This window comes from Heterodontus francisci, chromosome 16 (assembly GCF_036365525.1).
Source record: "Heterodontus francisci isolate sHetFra1 chromosome 16, sHetFra1.hap1, whole genome shotgun sequence".
NCBI lineage: Eukaryota > Metazoa > Chordata > Chondrichthyes > Heterodontiformes > Heterodontidae > Heterodontus > Heterodontus francisci.
The window spans coordinates 81,570,730-81,593,478 of NC_090386.1; the positions used below are offsets into that span (position 1 = coordinate 81,570,730).

A 22,749-nucleotide genomic window follows, 5' to 3' on the forward strand; every position below is an offset into this window, starting at 1 on the left:
ATCATCCAGAGTGAGAAATAGAATACTGAGGCGCAGGAACTAGTGGTAGAGGTTGTCTACACATCCGGTTTGTTTTAGACAGTGCCAGTTGCATGTATTTAAGCGTATGCATACTTATACTGACAGACACAGGAAATTTATATTACACAGCTGGATGTCAGAAAGAGAAAAAAAAGGAAGAGAAGGACAAGAGGGGAGAACGACATTAAAACAGAACAGGTACAGAAGAGTAGGGGACCCTTTACCCATATGTGCCTCCATGAGGTTTTAACTGGGTACACGTTTAGAATTGAGGTCTACAAAGGTATGTTTGTATACTGATGGGAGATTGCAAGAAATGGTCCAAAAACACACAAATTCTTTATTCAGAAAACTTCAAGAAAGTCATTTTTCATTCAAAATAAAAATTAACTTCCCTGAAGCTTTTTTTGCTGAAGCCATTTAGTTTTAGTAACATTATCTTCTCTCTGGTAGTAGTGTCTATTTAAGTTCCTCAGTTCAACTAAATACTTAGTTATCATCTTAAATTATCATCTGTAGTAGCATAGGAAAATCCCAGAAATGCACTTGTCGCAGTTGGACTGTTAATGGTAGAATCAGGAATGCGTCCCACAGAACTAGGGACAATTTCTTGTGTGAATTCGGGATCAAAGTGCTGTAGATCACCAGGGCCAGCCTGAAAAAAGAAACAAAGAAATTGTGAAGCTAGTTTTTTTCCCCAATGCACTTATCTAAATTTAAATTTAAGAAAAGTTGGTAAGTTGATTTCTTTTATCCTGTGTTCACAGAGAGGCACAACTATTCTGGGGATGAAAATACTTTGGGTCTCTTTATGTGTAGCAGGTCATATATTGTCTGGACTAGCCAGGGGTAAAGCTCACTACACTGTTCTACCAGACCTTAAAAAAAATACTCAAAACTGCACTTTTGCACAGTGATGCTTTTCCTCCACCTTCCTCCTACTCAAAACTCTGGTGAGACCGCACCTGGAGTATTGCGTGCAGTTCTGGTCACCGCATTATAGGAAGGATGTGGAAGCTATGGAAAGGGTGCAGAGGAGATTTACTAGGATGTTGCCTGGTAATGGAGGGAAGGTCTTACGAGGAAAGGCTGAGGGACTTGAGGTTGTTTTCGTTGGAGAGAAGGAGGAGGAGAGGTGACTTAATAGAGACATATAAGATAATCAGAGGGTTAGATAGGGTGGATAGTGAGCGTCTTTTTCCTCGGATGGTGATGGCAAATACGAGGGGACATAGCTTCAAGTTGAGGGGTGATAGATATAGGACAGATGTCAGAGGTAGTTTCTTTACTCAGAGAGTAGTAAGGGCGTGGAACGCCCTGCCTGCAGCAGTAGTAGACTCGCCAACTTTAAGGGCATTTAAGTGGTCATTGGATAGACAAATGGATGAAAATGGAATAGTGTAGGTCAGATGGTTTCACAGGTCGGCGCAACATCGAGGGCCGAAGGGCCTGTACTGCACTGTAATGTTCTAATTCTTCTAATTCTAATTTCCCCACACCTGTCATTGGTTAATGCTGATTTACATGCAGTTTTTCTTTCTCCTGACCTCACCTTGAATTTTGCTATGCAATTTAAATCTTTATATATTTTAAAGAGAGCCTGTAAGTGTCTCCTTGGGTAACAGAAGGAATGGAATGAAGTCTAGAGATAAGCCCTTACAAACCATATGCAGCAAGAAGTGCATTTTTTTAATCAATACCAAAATTCCATAAATTTCCAGTTTTCCTAGCAGATAAATGATAGAGATATTCTGGCCAGTCAGGCACACCACAGCATGCTGATCGTACTCCAAAATCAAATGAACCTGAACAGGTGTCTGGTATGTCACAAAAGCCTTGACTGACTTCTTGATCTCATCAGATATACTGATTCACTTACTAGAAATTTCCCAAGGTTGGGAAAGTATCCTTCTCCCTATGGAAATTTTACTGTTAAAAGTGAGAAGGTACATCCCTTAGCATTTGCAAAGCATTTTTATTTTTTTTATTTAGAGATACAGCACTGAAACAGGCCCTTCGGCCCACCTAGTCTGTGCTGACCAACAACCACCCATTTATACTAACCCTACAGTAATCCCATATTCCCTATCACCTATGGGCAATTTACAATGGCCAATTTACCTATCACCTGCAAGTCTTTTGGATGTGGGAGGAAACCCACGCAGACACAGGGAGAACTTGCAAACTCCACACAGGCAGTACCCAGAATTGAACCCGGGTCCTTGGAGCTGTGAGGCTGCGGTGCTAACCACTGCACCGCCCATTTGGAAAACCTCTATAGGCATATGTCATTTGGAATGAGTTTGATTCAACTTTCACCTAAAGTTTGAAAAGCAGCAAGTGGCCTCATCCTGTTCCATGCAACAATTTTGCCCATCACAAACATTAAAATGTACCCTGTCCAAACTTTTTACGTGGGGGGGCTATATTACAATTTTTGTCTTACATAGGGGGCCGGTGAGACAATTTCAGAAAGATAAAGGCATTAAAAATTTATCTTACTATGAATCAAAACCACAACAAATCTACATTTTTGTGAAGAAGCTTTAAATAAAAATACTAATTTATTCACTTACCTTCTCTTCACTATGTTGGGCACTGATTTAGTGAGATACCTGGCATTTTTCTGCTTGCACAAGTAGTCAATGTTTGCCCACAACTTGTAGTGATGTGTAGTATTCCGGATAGATGTCCATCTGTTAGGAGTGATCTTGATCTCTCTCTCTCCCTCCCTGTGTTCCCCCTCTCTATCCCCCTTTCTGTCTCCCCCCCTCTTCTGTCCCCTTCTCTCTCTCTCTCTGTCCCCTCTCTTCCCCCTCTCTCTCTGTTACATCTCTCTATTTCTGTTCCCTCTCTCTCTGTCCCTCCCCCTCCCTCTCTGTCACTCCCTTTCCCCTCTCTTGCTGTCCCTCCCTCTCTCTCTTTGTTCCCCCTCTCTCTCTCTCGCTGACCCCCCTCTCTCTGTCCCCCTCTCTCCCTATCCCCCCTTTCTGTCTCTCTCTCTCTGTCCCACTCTCTTGCTCTCTATCCCCCCCCCCCCCCCCAACTCTCTTTGTCCCTCTGTCCCTCTCAGTCCCTCTCTTGACAGTTGCAAAGAGCGGTAATGCTCAGCAGATGGTTGGTCAGTTTTTTTAAAAGTCTCAAGTCAGTTTCACAGCTGACAGGTGTTGACATGGGGAACAGCCATTTCCCAACTTCTGACAGATTAGGGGTTTTCCGGCGGGTTCTGACTTTTTTTTTCAAGCCCGCTGGAAAACCCCGAATCTGTCCGAAGTTTGGAAACAGCTGTTCCCCATGTCAACACCTGACAGCTGTGAACTGACTTGCGACTTTGTTTTAAAGGCCGGTCTGCAAGAAGAAGCCAGTGGGAAATTTCTCTGCTCTAGTCACAGACCCCTGGCGAGGATGAGGAACGGCCTAGGTACAGTTTACATCCTCGGCTGGATGGAAACCTTTAGTGGGCCGGATCCTGGCCAGTGGGCCGTATGTTGAACAACCCTGATACATATGATGAGCTGCCAGGAAAGTAAAGACATGAACTACACCCAGACACAAGAACAGCAACCCGACTTCACCTCATGCAATATAGATCAGACCCAAATGCACCTGTTCGACTATCTCTATGGCCAATGTTAGTAGGTCCCTGGGTCATAAATTATGCACCACCACTCAAGATTTTTCAACAATGCAAGCAAATTTCACTACAGCATTGTATCCTCTTGTAAAATGCCACACAACAAAATGTACAGCCAAACAAATATAAAAACCAACAGAAAAACAAAAACTTACCACATTAGGATTGTATGGTGGAGTAATTCTCTTGTGGTAGATATCCTCCCAGTTGATGGATGCAAAGAATATGTGTTTTTTTATATCAAGCTATGATAGGAGAAAATACAGTAAAGTTAATCAAATAATGTCATTTGCTCATGCCTCATTCTAGAGCTTGAAATGAAAATTATGCTTTTTGGATTATAGGCCTTGATACGATTAGGGCTGTTATGCAATACTTTGCGTGTGCTCATTGTAAAAAGCATTATCCATAAGTATGATTGAGGATGCTATAAATTGAATCTTAACCTTATGTAAGTAGTGAATGAGCTGTAGCATGCCTCAGGGATAACAATCCACCTGTTTATGGGGCGCCCAAGAAATATTCCCAATTTCTCCAAAAGGTATAGAAATACTACACTGATAGACCATACATTTCAGGGGAGACTTGTTTATTAACAAAAAGCACTATGCACCAAAGCAAGTTAAATGAGCAGCACTTGACTCTGATACTTTAAATGTTTTCTGAGATTCTTGCAGTCCCTTTTTCAGAGCTCTTTAACGTGAAACTCTCACTGAGCTTTTCATGCAAGTCCATTCTCATCACAATGGTCTGGAAATACAACTGCACTGAGTGAACTAAAGAGGAACAGCTATCTCAAGGTTTTTATGCCAAAAGAAACCGAATTTCACAGGAGCTAATTTTTAGGGGTATAAAGTACTGAGTGGGTTACCCTAGGATTGGCACTGTGACTGCTATGTCTTCAATTTACATCAATGATTTTGATTCAGAAATTCCATGCAAATTGGTCAAATTTGCAGATACCAATCTAGGATGGCAAGGGGAAATTACAGTAAGAGACAAATATATTTAAATTGGCAGAAAATGGCTGATGAAACTTAATGCAGACAAATGGAAAATACTGCACGTAGGAAGGAAAAATGGGATACAAACATAGTCCATCAATTGAGTTGAAATAGTGGTAAAGTTGAAAGGCACTCGGGTCTTACTAGACTTGACATTCAAATACATCCAACTGCTGTAGAACAGCCATTAACAAAGCTAATAAAATGCTAAACTATGTGGCTAAAATAGAAAAGTGCAAAGCAAAGAAATTATGCTAAAACTGAATTGTACATTGCTTAGACTGCACCTGCCTACAGTGTTTAGTCCTGGTAGGTGACATGGGGAGGCATTCCAACACTGGAAGTAATACACAGCAGAGACAAAAAAGTTGATCCCTACTGTTAGAGGATTGGGTTATGAGGAAAGGTGGAGAAATTTGGGGGTTTTAGCCTTGAGGAAGGTGTATTGACAGGTGACCTTTTAGAGATATATAAACAAAGTCAACAATATGGCAGGGATAAATCCAGAAAATTACTTCAAAGTAAATTATGACAGGTTCATTACAGGTTCAAAACTAATAGAAGCCAAATTTAAGACTGGGATAAAGATCTTCTTCATACACAGCGATTAATACGTGGAATGAATTTCCAGATAAAGGAGTAAATGCGAGAACCCTGAAACAACTAAATGCAACAGTGGTGCAAAAGCACCTCTCTGGATGAACTGAAATGGATGGAGTGTGTTCCTGCTCATAAATTATGTTGTGATCTAATAACACCTTTCATGTGGTCAGAACATCCCAATGCACTTCATAACCAAATTAATTATTTTGAAGTACAGTCACTGTGGTTATTGTAGCCAATTTGCACAACAGCAATATTCTGTAAATAGCAAATAAAGTAAACAATCATTTAATTTGCTTTGGTGGTATTGACTGCTGGATGAATAGTCGCTAAGACACCAGGTGAATGCGTTACTTTTATTTTTGATTCGTGCTATATGTTCTTTTACATCTACCTGAATAGACAGCTAGGCCTAGGCATAACAACTGTCCAAACAACGGCACTTCCAACTATGCAGCATTCCCTCAGTGCTAAAGTGCCAGCCAGGATTGTGTGTTGAGTTCCGAAAGTAGGGCTTGAACTTACAGTTTTCTGAGACCTACCAAGGGAGCCAAACTAACATAGAATCATAGAATTGTTACAGCACAGAAGGAGGCCATTTGGCCTATCGTGTCTGTACTGGTTCTCTGCAAGGGCAACTCATCTAGTCCCACACACCCCTCCCTTTCCCCCGTAGCCCTGCAAATCTTCTCTTTAGATAATTATCCAGTCTGTCACATCAACTTGCTTTGTTGAATGATAATTTTCTTTAATCCATTGACTGGAGATCTGAATTTATTTTTTTTAAAGACATTTTTAAAGGAACAGATAAAAGATGAATTTGCTAGCAGCTTAAGATGGCCACCTAATTTGCAACACTGTATCCCACATTGCAAGGGCTGTGAGGAGGGAGACGAAATGTCTGCTCATCCCAGCAAGAACCAAGACCCAGGAAGTTTAAGGGAATGGCTTGTTCTTTTTCTTTTAGCAAGAAGAAATACTGCTAACGACTATGCTTGAATGACTGAGTGACTGTCATGCGACAAGCCCCTCCCCATCTGTGGTTTTAAGCTTGAGTTTCTCGACAACAGCAAGGCCAAGCTTCTGGATTCTGACGCGTTGTTACGACTGAGGCGGGAGCAATGCACTGTCAATTCAGTCCCATCACTCCACAGGTTGCAGCATATTTTTAGTTTTCCCATCCAACTGGAAACACAGCTAAATTAAACACTCTAATAGCCCCCAGAATAAAACAGACCAAACCAGCTATCTTTAGACAACAACAAATTAACTATTTATTAAAACGAAATCTTAAACACTATTAAGATAAATTGTGTCCCCTGATTTAGATTTGAGGGGGGCGATCTTCTTGATGGTTGGCCCAAAAGCTCTCTTAATGCCATCATACATTCCTCTGATGTTTCCGGTGTCAGAGGCCAGCTGAATATGACTGCATAGGTGTTGCCAGTAGTCATTTGCGTAGTGCCTGGCTGTTATTTGTGCAGTGCTTCTGGCTGCTTTAAGTGCTACGGATGTTAACACGCTGGGGGCGTTCTTGTAGTTCAGCAGTGCAATGCGCTTAGCAGCTATGACAGGTTTCAGCTCTTCAAAGTGAGATTGAAACCAGTCTACATTCCGCTTCACGCGTTTGCCATAGTTGCTCATTGCTGAGTCATAGATGGCGTCTCTGATGTGGGCCCACTTGGTCTCTGCATCCCCTGTAGGAATGTTTTGAAGTGCTTTTTCAAGTGAATTTAGAAAGCTATGTAACAGCTGTGGATGGGAGATTCTGCTCGTGTTGATGTGCGGGCAGCCCTTCTGCTTGGAGTGATGCAGCTTCTTTGGTTTGAGTCTAACCTTGCTGCACACCAGGGAGTGGTCGGTGTCGCAGTCCACACTGTGGAAGCTGCGTGTGATTTGAACGTTGTTTAAAGAGGCTCGCCTTGTGACGATGAGGTCCAGCTGGTGCCAACGACGTGATCTTGGGTGCCTCCAAGAAACCTGGTGACAGGGTTTAGTGTGAAAGAATGAGTTGGTGATGCAGAGGTTATGATAGATACACAACCCAAGCAGTCTCTGTCCATTCTCATTCATCCTTCCAATGCCATAGCGCCCAAGGCAGGAGGGCCATGAGTCATGGTCGGCCCCAACCCTGGCATTAAAGTTCCCCAGCAGGAACAGGTGTTCGGTATTGGGGATGCTACTAATGATATTATGGAGTTCCTCGTAGAACTGGTCTTTAGTTTCATGTGGGGAGCAGGGTGTTGGAGCATAGATGCTGAGTAGGTGTACTGGACCAGAGGCAGTGAACAGTCGAATGGACAGTATGTGTTCTGAGCCATTTGAGGGTGGCTTTATCATGCTGAGCAAAGAGTTTCTGATGGCGAAGCCCACTCCATGCTGTCTTGGTTCTTCAGGATCCCTACCCTGTCAGAAGAAGGTGTAGTCTTACTCTCTTAGAGATCTGCTCACAGGGAGGCGTGTCTCCTGAAGTGCTGCAATGTCCACATTGAGTCTCCTGAGCTCGTTGTTAATGATGGCGGTCTTCCGAGAATCGTTGATTTGTGTAAGGTCTTCCGACAGGCTGGGACATACAGTTCTGACATTCCAGCTTGCAAATCGAAGGGCTGGTACCTTCTTTCCTTTCAAATCTAAATCAGGGGACACAATCACTGACCAACGCAAGCAAATGGACCGCTGGGTGGAGCACTACCTAGAACTGTACTCCAGGGAAAATGTTGTCACTGAGACCACCCTCAATGCAGCCCAGTCTCTGCCAGTCATGGATGAGCTGGACGCACAGCCAACAAAATCGGAACTCAGTGATGCCATTGATTCTCTAGCCAGCGGAAAAGCCCCTGGGAAGGATGGCATTACCCCTGAAATAATCAAGAGTGCCAAGCCTGCTATACTTTCAGCACTCTACGAACTGCTTTGCCTGTGCTGGGACGAGGGAGCAGTACCACAGGACATGCGCGATGCCAATATCATCACCATCTATAAGAACAAGGGTGACCGCGGTGACTGCAACAACTACCGTGGAATCTCCCTGCCCAGCATAGTGGGGAAAGTCTTCACCCAAGTCGCTTTAAACAGACTCCAGAAGCTGGCTGAGCGCGTCTACCCTGAGGCACAGTGTGGCTTTCGAGCAGAGAGATCTACCATTGACATGCTTTTCTCCCTTCGCCAGCTACAGGAGAAATGCCGTGAACAACAGATGCCCCTCTACGTTGCTTTCATTGATCTCACCAAAGCCTTTGACCTCGTCAGCAGACGTGGTCTCTTCAGACTACTAGAAAAGATCGGATGTCCACCAAAGCTACTAAGTATCATCACCTCATTCCATGACAATATGAAAGGCACAATTCAGCATAGCGGCGCCTCATCAAACCCCTTTCCTATCCCGAGTGGCGTGAAACAGGGCTATGTTCTCGCACCTACACTGTTTGGGATCTTCTTCTCCCTGCTGCTCTCACATGCGTTCAAGTCTTCACAAGAAGGAATTTTCCTCCACACAAGATCTGGTGGCAGGTTGTTCAACCTTGCCCATCTAAGAGCGAAGACCAAAGTACGGAAAGTCCTCATCAGGGAACTCCTCTTTGCTGACGATGCTGCATTAACATCTCACACTGAAGAGTGTCTGCAGAGACTGATCGACAGGATTGCGGCTGCCTGCAACGAATTTGGCCTAACCATCAGCCTCAAGAAAACGAATATCATGGGACAGCACGTCAGAAATGCTCCATCCATCAATATTGGCGACCACGCTCTGGAAGTGGTTCAAGAGTTCACCTACCTAGGCTCAACTATCACCAGTAACCTGTCTCTTGATGCAGAAATCAACAAGCGCATGGGAAAGGCTTCCACTGCTATGTTCAGACTGACCAAGAGAGTGTGGGAAAATGGCGCACTGACACGGAACACAAAAGTCCGAGTGTATCAAGCCTGTGTCCTCAGTACCTTGCTCTACGGCAGCGAGGCCTGGACAACGTATGTCAGCCAAGAGCGTCGTCTCAATTCATTCCATCTTCACTGCCTCCAGAGAATCCTTGGCATCAGGTGGCTGGACCGTATCTCCAACACAGAAGTCCTTGAGGCGGCCAACATCCCCAGCATATACACCCTACTGAGGCAGCGGCTCTTGAGATGGCTTGGCCATGTGAGCCACATGGAAGATGGCAGGATCCCCAAGGACACATTGTACAGCGAGCTCGTCACTGGTATCAGACCCATCAGCCGTCCATGTCTCCGCTTTAAAGACATCTGCAAACACGACATGAAGTCCTGTGACATTGATCACAAGTCGTGGGAGTCAGTTGCCAGTGATCGCCAGAGCTGGCGGGCAGCCATAAAGTCGGGGCTAAGGTATGGCGAGCCAAAGAGACTTAGCAGTTGGCAGGAAAAAAGACAGAAGCGCAAGGGGAGAGCCAACTGTGTAACAGCCCCGACAACCAATTTCATCTGCAGCACCTGTGGAAGAGTCTGTCACTCTAGAATTGGCCTTTCTAGCCACTCCAGGCGCTGCTTCACAAAACACTGACCACCTCCAGGCACTTACCCATTGTCTCTCGAGACAAGGAGGCCAAAGAAGAAGAAGAGAAGATTAAGATAAACCTATGTCTAAAGACCTTATAACTTCTTATTTTAATCTAACTCCCCCATTCACACACATACACTCAAAAACTAACGGTTAACTGTTTTTAAAAAATATGATGTTTTAAAAATTAGCGGTTTCTTAAGGATAAATAAATAACTGGGTTGTTAGTCTTTGTGGGTTATGTTCCTGATGGGTGAGGTATCCAAGTGTAAAAATAATCAGATGCCACTCGGAGTCTCCACGCGGATTTGATGAAACAGTCTCTTAGTAGCTAGGCATTCAAAGCACTTCGGCTGCAGCAGGCATCACACAGTTCTTTCAACGATGAGCAGAGCAATAGGTCTACTTGAATTTTTAAAAATCGGCAGTCTTTTGGGAAAAACTTTACTGTGAATTCCAGAAAACATAATCAGTCAGAAGAGAGTCAATCTCGAAGCAAAGACTATTAGATTGGAAGTAAAGAAAAGGAATTTTGCTACCTCCAGCAATACAAATGGTCTCTTTAAAAGTTTTTTTCCTGATTATGCAATTAACTTGGCCTGTAGCTCCTTTTAGAATTTCTGAGAAATAGACAGTTCATTTTTTCAGTAGACTGCTTCATTGGTGTCTCTCAAAACTGGTTTCAGCCGATTTTTACACACAGTTAAATTGTTACAGTACACCATGTGACCTCTCTCTCCTGCTGTGGCCTAGAAGCAGGTGCAGCTGGGACACTGTGCCTTGTAATTTTTAAAGGCATGCTGTTTTTAAATAGAGTCTTAAAGGCACACTGTTAATCAGGGGAGCAGAAAAAAAATAGTTCTGTGACAACGTGCAGACCCAAGTGGGGGTCCCTCCATCTCTACTCTGTCCAGACCCCTCATGATTTTGAACACCTCTATCGAATCTCTTCTTAATCTTCTCCAAGGAGAACAGCCCCAGCTTCTCCACGTAACACTACAATTAGTAGAAATTTGATTACTTGATATAGGACTAGCCCACATTTTCATCACAGGCCTCATTTAATTCAACAAAAATGACCTGAAATCCTGGCTGATCTTCTGCTGGGGTAACTGAAGTTTAGCTGTGCCTATACTATTAGCTGGAACAGTGTTAAATGCTTTCTTGAAATCCAGGTAGATTAAAATTCAGTCTCTCCCCATCTCTCCTTTCACTTCCACAGAAACTAGCTATAAACCTCCTTTCAAAAGGTTTGACATAAGAATATAAGAAGTAGGAGCAGGGGTCGACCATATGGCTTGTCGAGCCTGCTCCACCATTCAGTATGATCATGGCTGATCTTGGGCTTCGACTCCATTTTTCTGCCCGCTCCCCAAACCCTTTGATTCCCTTAGAGACCAAAAAACCTGTTTATCTCAGCCTTAAATATGTTCAATGAGGGCAATCCACAACCTGCTGGGGTAGAGAATTCCAAAGATTCACAACCCTTTAAGTGAAGAAATTTCACCCCATCTCAGTCCCAAATGATCAGCCTGTTATCCTGAAACTGTCCCCCTTGTTCTAGATTCCTCAGCCAGGGGAAACAATGTCTCAGTATCTACCCTGTCACACCCCTTCATAAAATTGAATGTTTCAATGAGATCATCTCTCATTCTTCTAAACTCCAGAGAATATAGGCGCAATTTAAGCAGTCTCTCATCGTAGGACAACCCTGTAATCCCAGGGACCTATCTAGTGAATATTTGTTGTACTGCCTCCAATGCAAGTATATCCTTCCTTAAATATGGAGACCACAATTGCACACAGTATTCCAGATGTCGTCTCACCATGACCAAATATAGTTTTGAAATGACCTCTCTGGATTTATATGTGTACCACTTGCTATGCATCCCAACATCCTATTTGCTTTTTTGTGCTGATGTTTCTAGTGACCTATCCACTAAAATCCCAAGATTGTTGTCCTGCTTCTGAACTACATTCCAATTTAGCACATAATCCACATCAACTTCCCACTACCAAATATCACATTTTCCTGTATTAAATTGCATCTGCCATTTCCTCACCCACTGTTGAAGCTAGGCAAGACCCTTTTGAATTTGTGTGCATTGATATTTATCATTTACCACAGCTCATTATTTGGAATCCTGGACACAATTCCTTACTTTCAATCATTTATAAAAAAAACAGTAGCCCCAACACTGAACTTTGTGGTGCTCCACAGGTTAACTGGCTGCCAATCAGATACATGCCCATTCATTAATACTCATAGGGAAGAGTTTTCAGGCCCCACCAAAGTTGGGAATGGAGGCAGACAGGGCCCGAAAATACTGCCAACCCCATTCCCAGTGCCGGCCATTTTTGCCAAGGAAGGTTTGGGACCGGCAGGGCTACCCACACCCCTGAGGGGGATAGCCAATTAGGCTCATTAAGAGGCTTGTTAACTGGGGATAAAGGAGGCCAACTGGGATTTTCTAGTCGGCCTCCAGTTTCCTGATGCGATGTGGGGCAGTTTAATTGTCTGGAGGTGTGCATCCAGCGGCAGGCCGGGGTGCCCAGGCTGGGTTACATGTATGGGTGTTGGCAAAGGCCACCTTGTAGAGGGATGCCCCCACCCACAGTGGTGGCCTGAATGCTTTTTTTGCTTATTTATTTAAATTTTAAAAAAAGTTGGAGAGGGTGCCTCCTTGATGAAGCATCCTCTCAGTCACTTATTATCTATTGCAGGCTACCGCTCCTGGTCAAGCTGGAAGGCCTCTAGCTTTGAGAGCCTGTCCATTGCCCTTAATTGGAAAGGGAACCTGTCTCCATGCCAAATAAGGGGACGTCCTGGTCAAAATTCCAAAGAGTGATTGTTTCCTGCCGGGGAAGGTTTGGGACCTGGAAACAGTCCCAACTCCTGTTTTGCTCCCCTGAAGCGAAAATTCAGACCATAAAATCTGCCAACCTAACAACTGCCTCTTCATTTTAATACATTACATCTATTCCACAGTGTCAAATGCCCTTCTGAAATACAGGTAAATAACATTCACTGTCTCTCTCCTATCTACTAGGTTTGTCATTTTTTCCAAAAGAAATGCAATAAATTAGTTAAGCATGATCTCTCACTCACAGCACACTGTCTCAAATTAGCATTCTTTCTAAACAGTGTAATGTATCCTTATAATAATCCAGTGTTTAGTGTTCAGTCATATACTAAATGCAAACATACAAAATCTGCTTCAGCTCCTAATCTTCTTTTTTGATCTTTTTGTAGAAGTCCCGTCAGAATATCATGAGCAGCAGTTGACATTCTCATTGGCAAGTGGAGCGGCTTCTGGACAATGTTATTGTACATCTCAGCTACATCCCGACTGTAAAAGGGTGGCTGTCCACATAAAAGAAAGAAACATTAACTCATGGATCAAATCTTTGGTGGAAATAAGCCTGTATCAGTCTCAAATTTACAATTTAGACTTGACTCAAGAGAACCTTGCACAAGGAAAAAATAAAGTTAGAAGTCTGTTGTTCATTTTAAACTTCTTTTCAGACCCAAATTTGTTATCTACATATCTATCTGCTATGTATTGTATAAAGTTTCAAACTACCAGAATATGACTTGAGTCTTCTAACAATGTTTCCTCATTGTTACCATTATCACAATACTAAAGAGAGTAGTCAGAAATGTTCAGTTTATTTGTACAGTATTTAATATCACAATGTAAATTGATTCACAGTATTGGGACCATCACCTATTGTGCCTCTAAATTTCTTCTTTCTTTCTCTCTCTCACTCACAGTTTCTTCCATGATTTTAATGTGTTACTGAAATTTAGAAACTAGAATATTCCAAGTTTGATTTCTGGGCAAAAGCCCATGAAATCAGCATGAGGCTCTTTGAGTGAGACGGGGGAGTAGGGAGAAACAGTGGCTTGAGTTTTACTGGATCTCTTGAGGTTTATACTGTTCATGAAATATATGCAGGAAGATACTTCTAGCAATTATCAACATTTGCTGATGACATCAAGCTGTGTGATAGGGTTGCAGGGCAGAGCAAGACAATTACAGCAGTGTAAAGGCACCTAGATAAATCAATAGATGACAAGGCACGATAGAATTTTATGCGGAATAAAATTAAATTAACTTACGCTGGTACAGGAAATATGGCATCCATTTACACAACACAACTGTCATATTCAAATAATGTAGATTGGAATGTTATATTGGCATGCAATTTTGGGTGAATTACGGTTTTGAGAGAGGAAGAAAATTCAAAATTTTTACTTTTGGCTCTGTAGTTCATACAAGAGATTTACTAAGTGCAAGTTCCAAATGGTCTATTGAAGGGAGTAGGGATGGGCCAGACAGTCTATTGTCATTCTATACTTTATATCTGTCATAGATACATGTCATGGATGAGGTTTTAACTCATTTAAAACCCATCTACTTGCACTGAGTTAAAATTGGGCTCCATGTTGTGATTTTTGGCCATTTTTCTTACAGAATTTAGAAAAGTTACAATTTAACTTTTAGGATTTTAGAGAAAAATGTATTCACAGAAGTTTAAAGACAGAGTACAGAGATGAAGGTAGTTAAAATGTTACAACAACGCAAAAGCAAAATACTGTGTGGATGCTGGAAATCAGAAATATAAACAGCAAATGCTGGAAATACTCAGCAGGTCTGGCAGTAGCTATAGAGGGAGAAACATAATTAAAGGGCCAGATTTTAACTCACTCAAAATTCATTCACTTACACTGAGTGAAAAAGTGCCGTAGAAAGGGGAAGGTTATTGGGGGTGACCCAGGAGTGTACCAGGGTATCAAGGAAGGAACGGTCCCTTCGGAATGCTGAAGGGGGTTGGGGGGAGTGGACGATGCGTTTGGTGGTGACATCATGTTGGAGGTGGCAGAAATGGCGGAGAAAGAACTGTTGAATACAGAGGCTGGTGGGGTGGAAGGTAAGAGCAAGGGGAACCCTATCATGTTTCTGGGAGGGAGGGGAAGGGATGAGAGCAGAATTGCATGAAATAGGACAGACCCGGTTAATGGCCCTGTCAATTATGCTGGGTGGTTAAAATGCTAATAGGTTAAGCATTGTTTCCCCAAAGACCACAAACAATAATCAGTTTAACAGCCTGTTTTTTTTATTTCCAAAATATACCTTATTCATAAAAATCTGTAAAAAATACATTACCGAACAGTTTCAAACAGCACCAAGTCAAAAAATACGAACAGTGCAAAGGAGATTAGTTTCCTTCAATACAATCATGAGTTGCCTCACAACCCTTCCATTTCATTTGTCATGCCATATACATTTTTACATTTTACAGCAAACGAAAATTTTCCCGATACAGTTCGAGGGGTTTTCCATGGATACAGCCCCTCCGTTCAGCTTGGTGGGGGGACCTTACACAGTGGTCTTTCCCCATTGAGCCTTTGCTGCGGCTGCCCCAAGCTTTAGTGCGTCCCTCAGCATGTAGTCCTGGACCTTGGAATGTGCCAGTCTGCAACATTCGGTCGTGGACAACTCTTTGCGCTGAAAGACCAGCAAGTTTCGGGCAGACCAAAGGGTGTCTTTCACCGAATTGACAGTCCTCCAGCAGCAGTTGATGTTTATCTCAGTGTGCGTCCCTGGGAACAGCCCATAGAGCACAGACTCCTGTGTTACAGAGCTGCTTGGGATGAACCTCGACAAAAACCACTGCATCTCTTTCCACACCTGCTTTGCAAAGACACATTCCAGAAGGAGGTGGGCAATCGTCTCTTCCCCACCACAGCCGCCGCGAGGGCATTGTCCGGAGGGAGTGAGACTTCGGGCGTGCAGGAAGGATCTGACGGGAGGGCTCTTCTCACCACCAGCCAAGCTACATCTTGGTGCTTGTTTGAAAGTTCTGGTGATGAGGCATTCCGCCAAATGACTTTGGCGGTCTGCTCAGGGAACCATCCGACAGGATCCACCGTCTCCTTTTCCCGTAGGGCCTTGAGGAAATTCCGTGCAGACCACTGCCTGATGGATCGGTGGTCAAAGGTGTTTTGCAGCAGAAACTGTTCCACGAAGGATAGGTGGTACGGCACAGTCCAACTGGATGGAGCGTTCCGCGGCAGCCTGTCTCTAATCAATAAACACCTCACACCCACTGTACTCAGAGATCCTTGATTCTGTGCTGTTAGTAGGGGTTGTCTGGCATTGACTGTCCTCATAGGTTGTGAAAACAGGAAGTTAAAAACAGAAACCTTCAGTCACAAGAACATAAGAAATAGGAGCAGGAGTAGGCCATTCGGCCCCTCAAGCCTACTCCATTGTTTAATATGATCATGGTTGATCTAATTGTGGCCCTAACACCACTTTCCTGATGGCCCCCCATAACTCTTGGCTCCCTTGTAGATCAGAAATCTGTCTAACACAGTCTTTAATATATTCAATGACCCAGCCTCCATTGCTGTCTGGGGAAGAGAATTCCAAAGATTAATGACCCTCTGAGAGAAGAAATTCCTCCTCATCTCTATCTAAAAAGGCAAACCCCTTATTTTCAAACTGTACCCCCCAGCTCTAGATTCCCCCACAAGGGAAAACATACTCTCAGTCAACTCTTTTTTAATCAGTAAACTATGTGTAAACTTCTGCAAGTTCAAGCGAGGCTGACTTTGGTTTGCTGTGGTAATCTGGCAGCTGGAGGTAGATCTGGTTGTGGGCAGTGGGCTGGTCAAGGGGAGGAGATGAGCACTCATGCTACTCCTGGCCCCACAAAAATCTGAAACTTACTTTTGCAGGGCCTTTTCAGCTGCGACACCAATCAAGCTTGCTGGAGCGTGTGCAGCACATGCTCTGACTATTTCTCTCAACAGAAAGAAGTCAGGGTCGTATGTACATCATAGGACCCCAGCTTGCATTTTAAAGAAACCTACTGCCTGACTCAGGGGATGCTCTGGCCCCGTGTTTAGGGTTTCCAACCCTCCCGGAATAACCAGGAGTTTCCTGGAATCGGGTACCTCTCCTGAGTTGTGCCTTCAGCAGCCTGGGAGATCAGCTATTTAAATACCCTACCACAGTATGACCACTGCCCCCCTCCACCTCTCCCACTCCATGATGCTGACTACAGTTAAAGCCTCAGGCTTGGTAATGTCACCTAACCCTGCTGCAGAAAGGCACAACCCTGAGAGTGCAACTGGCAGAGGGCGGTAATCAGGAATTGTGGGTGTCAACATTCAGAGAGTTCCTGCACTCGTGAGAGTTCTGAAAATTGTGGGGGAGATTGGGGAATGGGGGCTTGAGAAGAGGGAGACTGGGCAAATGAAGGTTAAGGGAATTGAGGGAGACTGGGAAAATGGGGGCAGGTGGAAGAGAAGTTGACTGGGAAATGGGGGCTCATTGAAAATGGTCTGGAATGGGAGCTCAGGGAGAGATACAAGGTAGGTGAAAGGGAAATTGGGAGGAATGATGGAGATTAGGTATTGGGGGCTCAAGTGGAGAGAAGGGTAATTAACGGATTGGGGGCAGGGTTGAGCGAGGAGGGGGGTGGGGACCAGCGTTTTCCACGGAGTCGGGAGCAGCAGTAGCAGCAAGGTAGTGAGTGGGAGCAGTACTAAGAGTGTAAAGAGGTACGTGAAACCCAAAGACCTTACTGTGGGTAAATAGTGAAATATTTCCATTGGTGCGTGAATGGGGAACTGGGAATCAGTAAACAAGGGTGAAGGGAGCAGGAGAATTCTTGAACTGAGGGCTATTAGACCATGGGCTACTTCACCACATGTGACAATTGAGTTAGGACTAACATTTCACTTCAAAGGGAATGGGATAAATATTTGAAAATGAGGAATATAAACAGATCACGGAGGCGTGAGGAATGGGGTTATGGGAGAAAGTGCCAGCACAGGGGGACAAATGGCCTCTTCCTGGGCTGTAATTTCTATAATTTTATGAAAACGTTCCTTTATTGAGCCCAAACTCAGGGAGTGATTTCGAAATTTTGGGGCTGAGTTGAGTTTAGGACGATGTGACCTGTGAGAAGTGCCCCAAATGCTGAGCCTGCTGCCTATGTGTGATCTCTTGGTTTGGTTCAAATTGGTTTGTGCCACCCGGTTTTGGAATGTGAATTTTGAGTACAGATCAGCTCTGCCTGAGGCTCCCAGATCTGAGCTGCCACCATCACACAGAACCTGAGACAAGGTATAGGGTGAGAGATCGGGCCTGTTAAAATTGGCTGACGGGAGCCTGATCGCATCTTGAGCAATGAAGGGGATTATGGTCATGGTTTCAGGGTAAATATTAGCACGTTATAGGACTACTAATAATTAAAGGTTGGGACATTATTACTGTAAGTTAAATATAGACTACCAGTGAGTTATTTTATTACTGTTAGTTATAGGGGAAATCTGAGTTTCCACTCTTCCCTGCGCTCAGCTTCCCCTCTTTGCCTGCTCAAGGATGGCCCCCTGGTTTTTGGAACTTTGCATACAACAGCTGCTGCAGCAAAAATACTCGACAACAAAGGACCCAACCTTTACAAGGTATGTGCAATAACATCTGTAGAATTCTTGGGACCTGATATCATGTGATTGAGTATCACATGGTCAGAAACCATGTGGTCAGAATGTCACATCATCAAACCACCAGGAATGCCTCCGATCAGAGTTGGCAACCCTACCAGTGGTAGGTCTGGGGTAAAATTAACATGGGCATAAGAACATAGAATTGGGTTGTATGTCATTCCTCACCATTTTGGGGCGATATTGCTCCATTTCAACCAGGCTGCAGGCCTCAAAATTCAGCCCCTAGTGTCACAAGTAGACAACTTATACCTCAATATCATGTACAATTGTTAAATGATCTGAAGTCCACAGGAAATATGTTGTTTGATATCATATTGATTCTGCAAAAATGTAAAAATATCCTTAAATACTACATTGAGTTTGGGTATAGATTTCTGGCTCAGGTAGCAGGTTGCTAGTTTGTTACTTACCATTCCAAACAACATTTCATAGAGGACTGCCCCAAAGCACCACCAGTCAACAGTCCGATCATATGGTTGCTTTTCTAGCACTTCTGGGGCAAGATACTGGTAAAACAAAATGCATTTAGAATGAGTGCTTATGAAATTTTTCTGTGCTGTGAAAATTCATTGCTTGTGAGCATTAAATGGAAGCAATAACCACCTGAAAGTGCATTAATCACTGCACAAGAACAAAAGTAAACCAAACAAAAAGTATTCCATTAACTTTCTCCCACCAATTAGAAATTTGAGCAACAGTGGGAAGTTGGTCATCACCCATGAATACTCATGCCTTGAACTGCAATATTCCTGTACTCTCAATGAGACAATTAGGTATAAAATCCTAGGTGCCCGTTCTCCACTGTTACGAGTATGACCAATACTGCAATTGGCACAATATACCGGAGCAATGAAATACAAGGCACTAGACCAGATTCAGCTCTTAGTTTTAGAGACAGAGGAGAAAAGGGTTGGTGCCACTGTGTAACACATAGTAAACCCTATAGAGAGAAATGTGAAAAATATTTGACTTAAACTTTGCCGAAAAATAAATATACTTTGCAGGTTGGATGCCCAAATTTACATTACTAGACTTTATTTGTTCTTTCTTCACAGGTTGCTTTGACTTATTGAGCCCTTACAGGCCAAATGAAATATGAACCTAGTAGTCACACACTTACCTCGGGGGTCCCGCAGAAAGTAGAGGTTGTTCCTGTTGGTTCTATTACTTCTTTACAAAGCCCAAAGTCTGTCAGTACAATATGGCCCTGAAATATAACAAAATTCAGTCATTAACAGGGTTCTGCAACTATTTCTTTTTTATTTAAAAAACCTGGGAAGATTGTTAATAATACCTGAGAATCCAAGAGAATGTTTTCAGGCTTCAAATCCCTGGAATACAAAGTGAGATCTAACATTCAACAATAGAGGCTTTGGAATTTTATTTAAAAAATTACTGAAAACATCCCTTTATAGCAGAACTCACCGATAAACAATGTTGAGCGAGTGCAGGTATCCTATAGCACTGGCCACCTCTGATGCATAAAATCTAGCTCTAGGCTCTGGAAAAGTGTGCTCTCGTTGCAAATGGAAGAAAAGCTGCAAAATTAGAAACCATTACTCAGTAGCTGTAATGTGTCAAGACTTATTTTCTGTCAATTATGTAGCATTACATGAAGTTTCCACTGGTGGCTCTCTGGATCAAAATGCCGTGGAGAAACTAGTCAGTGTCTATAGAACATAACCTACACCTCAGCAAGAAGAATTTCCCTTGAGCATGGTCTCCTTCCTAGAATATTGTGAACTTTTACCAACTAGGTCTTTCCAATATTTCCCCAATCTTCCAGATGTTGGAAGAACTGCATTGCTTTGGCCTGCTCCTTACTTTCCCCTTCCCCTGAGTCTGATCAGTAGGACCCAGCTAGCTAGTAAAGTTACGATAAAGAGATTCTTCGGATTTTAGTTTATTATTAAAACTGCATTGTAACTGTTTTGCTAATGATGTGGGTTGAATAAAATCACTATCAACATCAATTTTTAAAGTGCAACCAGCCCTGCCAGCTAATTTAAAATTTTAAAGGGAACCACCCCCCTGGAATGAGTCCAGTCTCTTCGGGGCATGAGTTCGTATCCCACCACTGCCACCATATAATGAGTTCTTTTTATATTGTCTGATGCAACATAAATGAGATGCCTGGAGTCCAGTTGGTTGAAGATCTCAAAACAGGTTTATTAAACAACTAACTATTATATACAGTACAGAGCTAACTACTTATAGGACCTTACTGTGGGTATTACAGTTACAGAGTGCCTCTTGCTTGTAGTCACATGACTGCATCCTGGCACATAACTCATTAGTATACCAAGATCGTAAAGGGATATCACTCTTAAAGACAATCATACAACACCCCCCACTGTTACAATCACAATTCTGTCACCCCCTTCCCACCCCCCAATAACAATAAAATTAAGTATTTGCCCTTCCCCCCGAAAATACTTACCTTACAAATATGACTTTGCCCCGCAAACTGTACAAACTTATCAGTTCACCCCCTCCCACCATCCCCTACACGAATGACCCTGTTCCCCCCAAGCCCCGCACTAAAAATCTCATGTTCCTCCCTTCCCCCTGTGGCACCTGTTTTTTTCCAGATGGGAACGTGAAGGCGCGGGAGGGCCCACTGCTGCTCTGAAGATCGCAGCCCGACCGTAGAATTGCTGGTAAGTTTGTTTAAATGTATGAATTGTACTCATTTCAATATGGTAAGCCAGGTCCAGTCGCCCAGCAGCGGGGGCGGGGGTAGGGGGGAGGTGGTGCAGGAGGGGGGCTGCTGTCTCGCCGCAGCTGGATTGGTCCTGGCCCTCCTGGCATCAGGCTCCATGGCAGGCCACTGCCGGAACGATCTTCCTGCCACCACCCCCACTGCCCCCCCTATCATGGAGCCCGACATCAGGAACCCTGTAAAATCCAGCTCATTGTAAAAAAAGCTGAATTAATATCTTAGCACGTACAAAATGAAAGTTGTTTTACATTGGTGTAAGAGCAGTATGCATAGATTTCAGCTATGAATGTTCAATCTAAATACAAGCATATAGTTGTAGCTGAGTGTTTAAGGCAACGGACAATAACTCCCTTAAGGTTGCACTGTGGAGGTTTGAATCTATCCCACTACTTGTTCGATCTTTTCCAAATTTAACCAGGTCCTTGCAGAATTAACCATCAGTTACAGGGAATAATATCCCACACCTTTCAACCCTTCCAGAGTTTTTTCACTGGTTTCATAAATAGAGGTATTGAGTTATGCTGTTATTGAGTATAAAGTTATGCTGAATCTTTATAAAGCTCTGATTCTGCCACAACTAGAGTATTGCATTCAGTTTTGGTCACCACACTTTAGGAAAGATGTGAGGGACCTTGAGAAGGTGCAAAGGAGATTTACCAGAATGGTGTCAGGGATGAGGGAATTCATCTACTAGGTTAGGTTGGAGAAGCTGTGGTTGTTCTCCTCGGAGCAAGGAAAGTTGAGGGAGATTTGATAGAGGTGTATGAGATTATGACAGATTTAGATAAGGTAGACAAAGAAAAGATGTTCCCAGTGGCTGATGGTACAAGGACTAGGGGACACAGATTTAAGGTTTTGGGCAAGAGATGCAGGGGGGATGTGAGGAAGAACTTTTTTACGCAGCGAGTGGTAATGACTTGGAAATTGCTGCTTATGATGGTGGTGGAAGTGGAGATGAACAATGATTTCAAAAGGAAATTGAATGGGCCCTTGAAGGAAAAAAAACCTGCAGGGCTATGGGGTTAAAGTGGGGCAATGGGACTGACTGGATTGCTCTACAGAGAGCTGGCATGGACTAGACGGGCCAAAAGGCCTCCTTCTACCTTTGTGCTGTAATTACTCTATAGTCAGGATTTTAGGCCTCCAAAATGGACGGCATTGGATGTGGGTGGGGCGGTAGGTGGGGCTGTAAAATTGTGTGGGGTGACGTCAGGTTGGCCTTCCGACATCATCATGCCAGGGCCACATTTTACGAGTGGCGGACGAGAAGCCGCATGGGGATGTCGCTCGCGTTTTCAAAATGAGCAATTGACAACCGTTTGAGACAGTAGACTGCGACTGTACAGGCCCCTCTGGATTTAATGGTAAGCGCATGAAGAACACAGTGGGGCGGAGCCTCGGCAGGTTTTGAAGGGCGGCAACTGTCACCATTGCTGCATTCGGCACTGTGGAGTAAGGCACTTTTCATTTGTAGGTAGGAAGGAGTTGGGAAGTCATTGATCTGGGCTTGAGCCCCACTTGATGCCATTGTGGTCCTGGCAGGGGATCATGACAGGGGCCTGGGGGGGGGGTGGTGGTGGCGGCGGGTGGGGTGGGCCGCATTGCAGCAGCCAGTGGCAGGGTGGCCCAGTCAGACCAGCAGTGTCTGTTCCATGGGCATCGTTCATTCAGGCTTTCGCCTCCTGCTTCCAGTTCCACCTCCCCTTTCCTGCTGGGTCCTGA

General features: G+C 43.8%; 1 protein-coding gene across 1 annotated transcript in view; it reads right to left on the reverse strand.

Moving 5' to 3' along the window:
* Positions 1-421: 421 nt before the first annotated feature.
* Positions 422-22,749, reverse strand: part of sgk2a (serum/glucocorticoid regulated kinase 2a) — a 49,637-nt gene continuing 27,309 nt past the window's right edge. The window contains exons 7-13 of the mRNA XM_068048841.1: positions 19,731-19,843; positions 19,600-19,636; positions 19,426-19,512; positions 18,716-18,811; positions 12,987-13,142; positions 3,811-3,900; positions 422-676 (exon numbers count right to left, since the gene is read on the reverse strand). Of these exons, the coding sequence (XP_067904942.1) occupies positions 518-676; positions 3,811-3,900; positions 12,987-13,142; positions 18,716-18,811; positions 19,426-19,512; positions 19,600-19,636; positions 19,731-19,843 (738 nt within the window). The 3' untranslated portion in view covers positions 422-517. The remainder of the gene's footprint in view (positions 677-3,810; positions 3,901-12,986; positions 13,143-18,715; positions 18,812-19,425; positions 19,513-19,599; positions 19,637-19,730; positions 19,844-22,749) is intronic.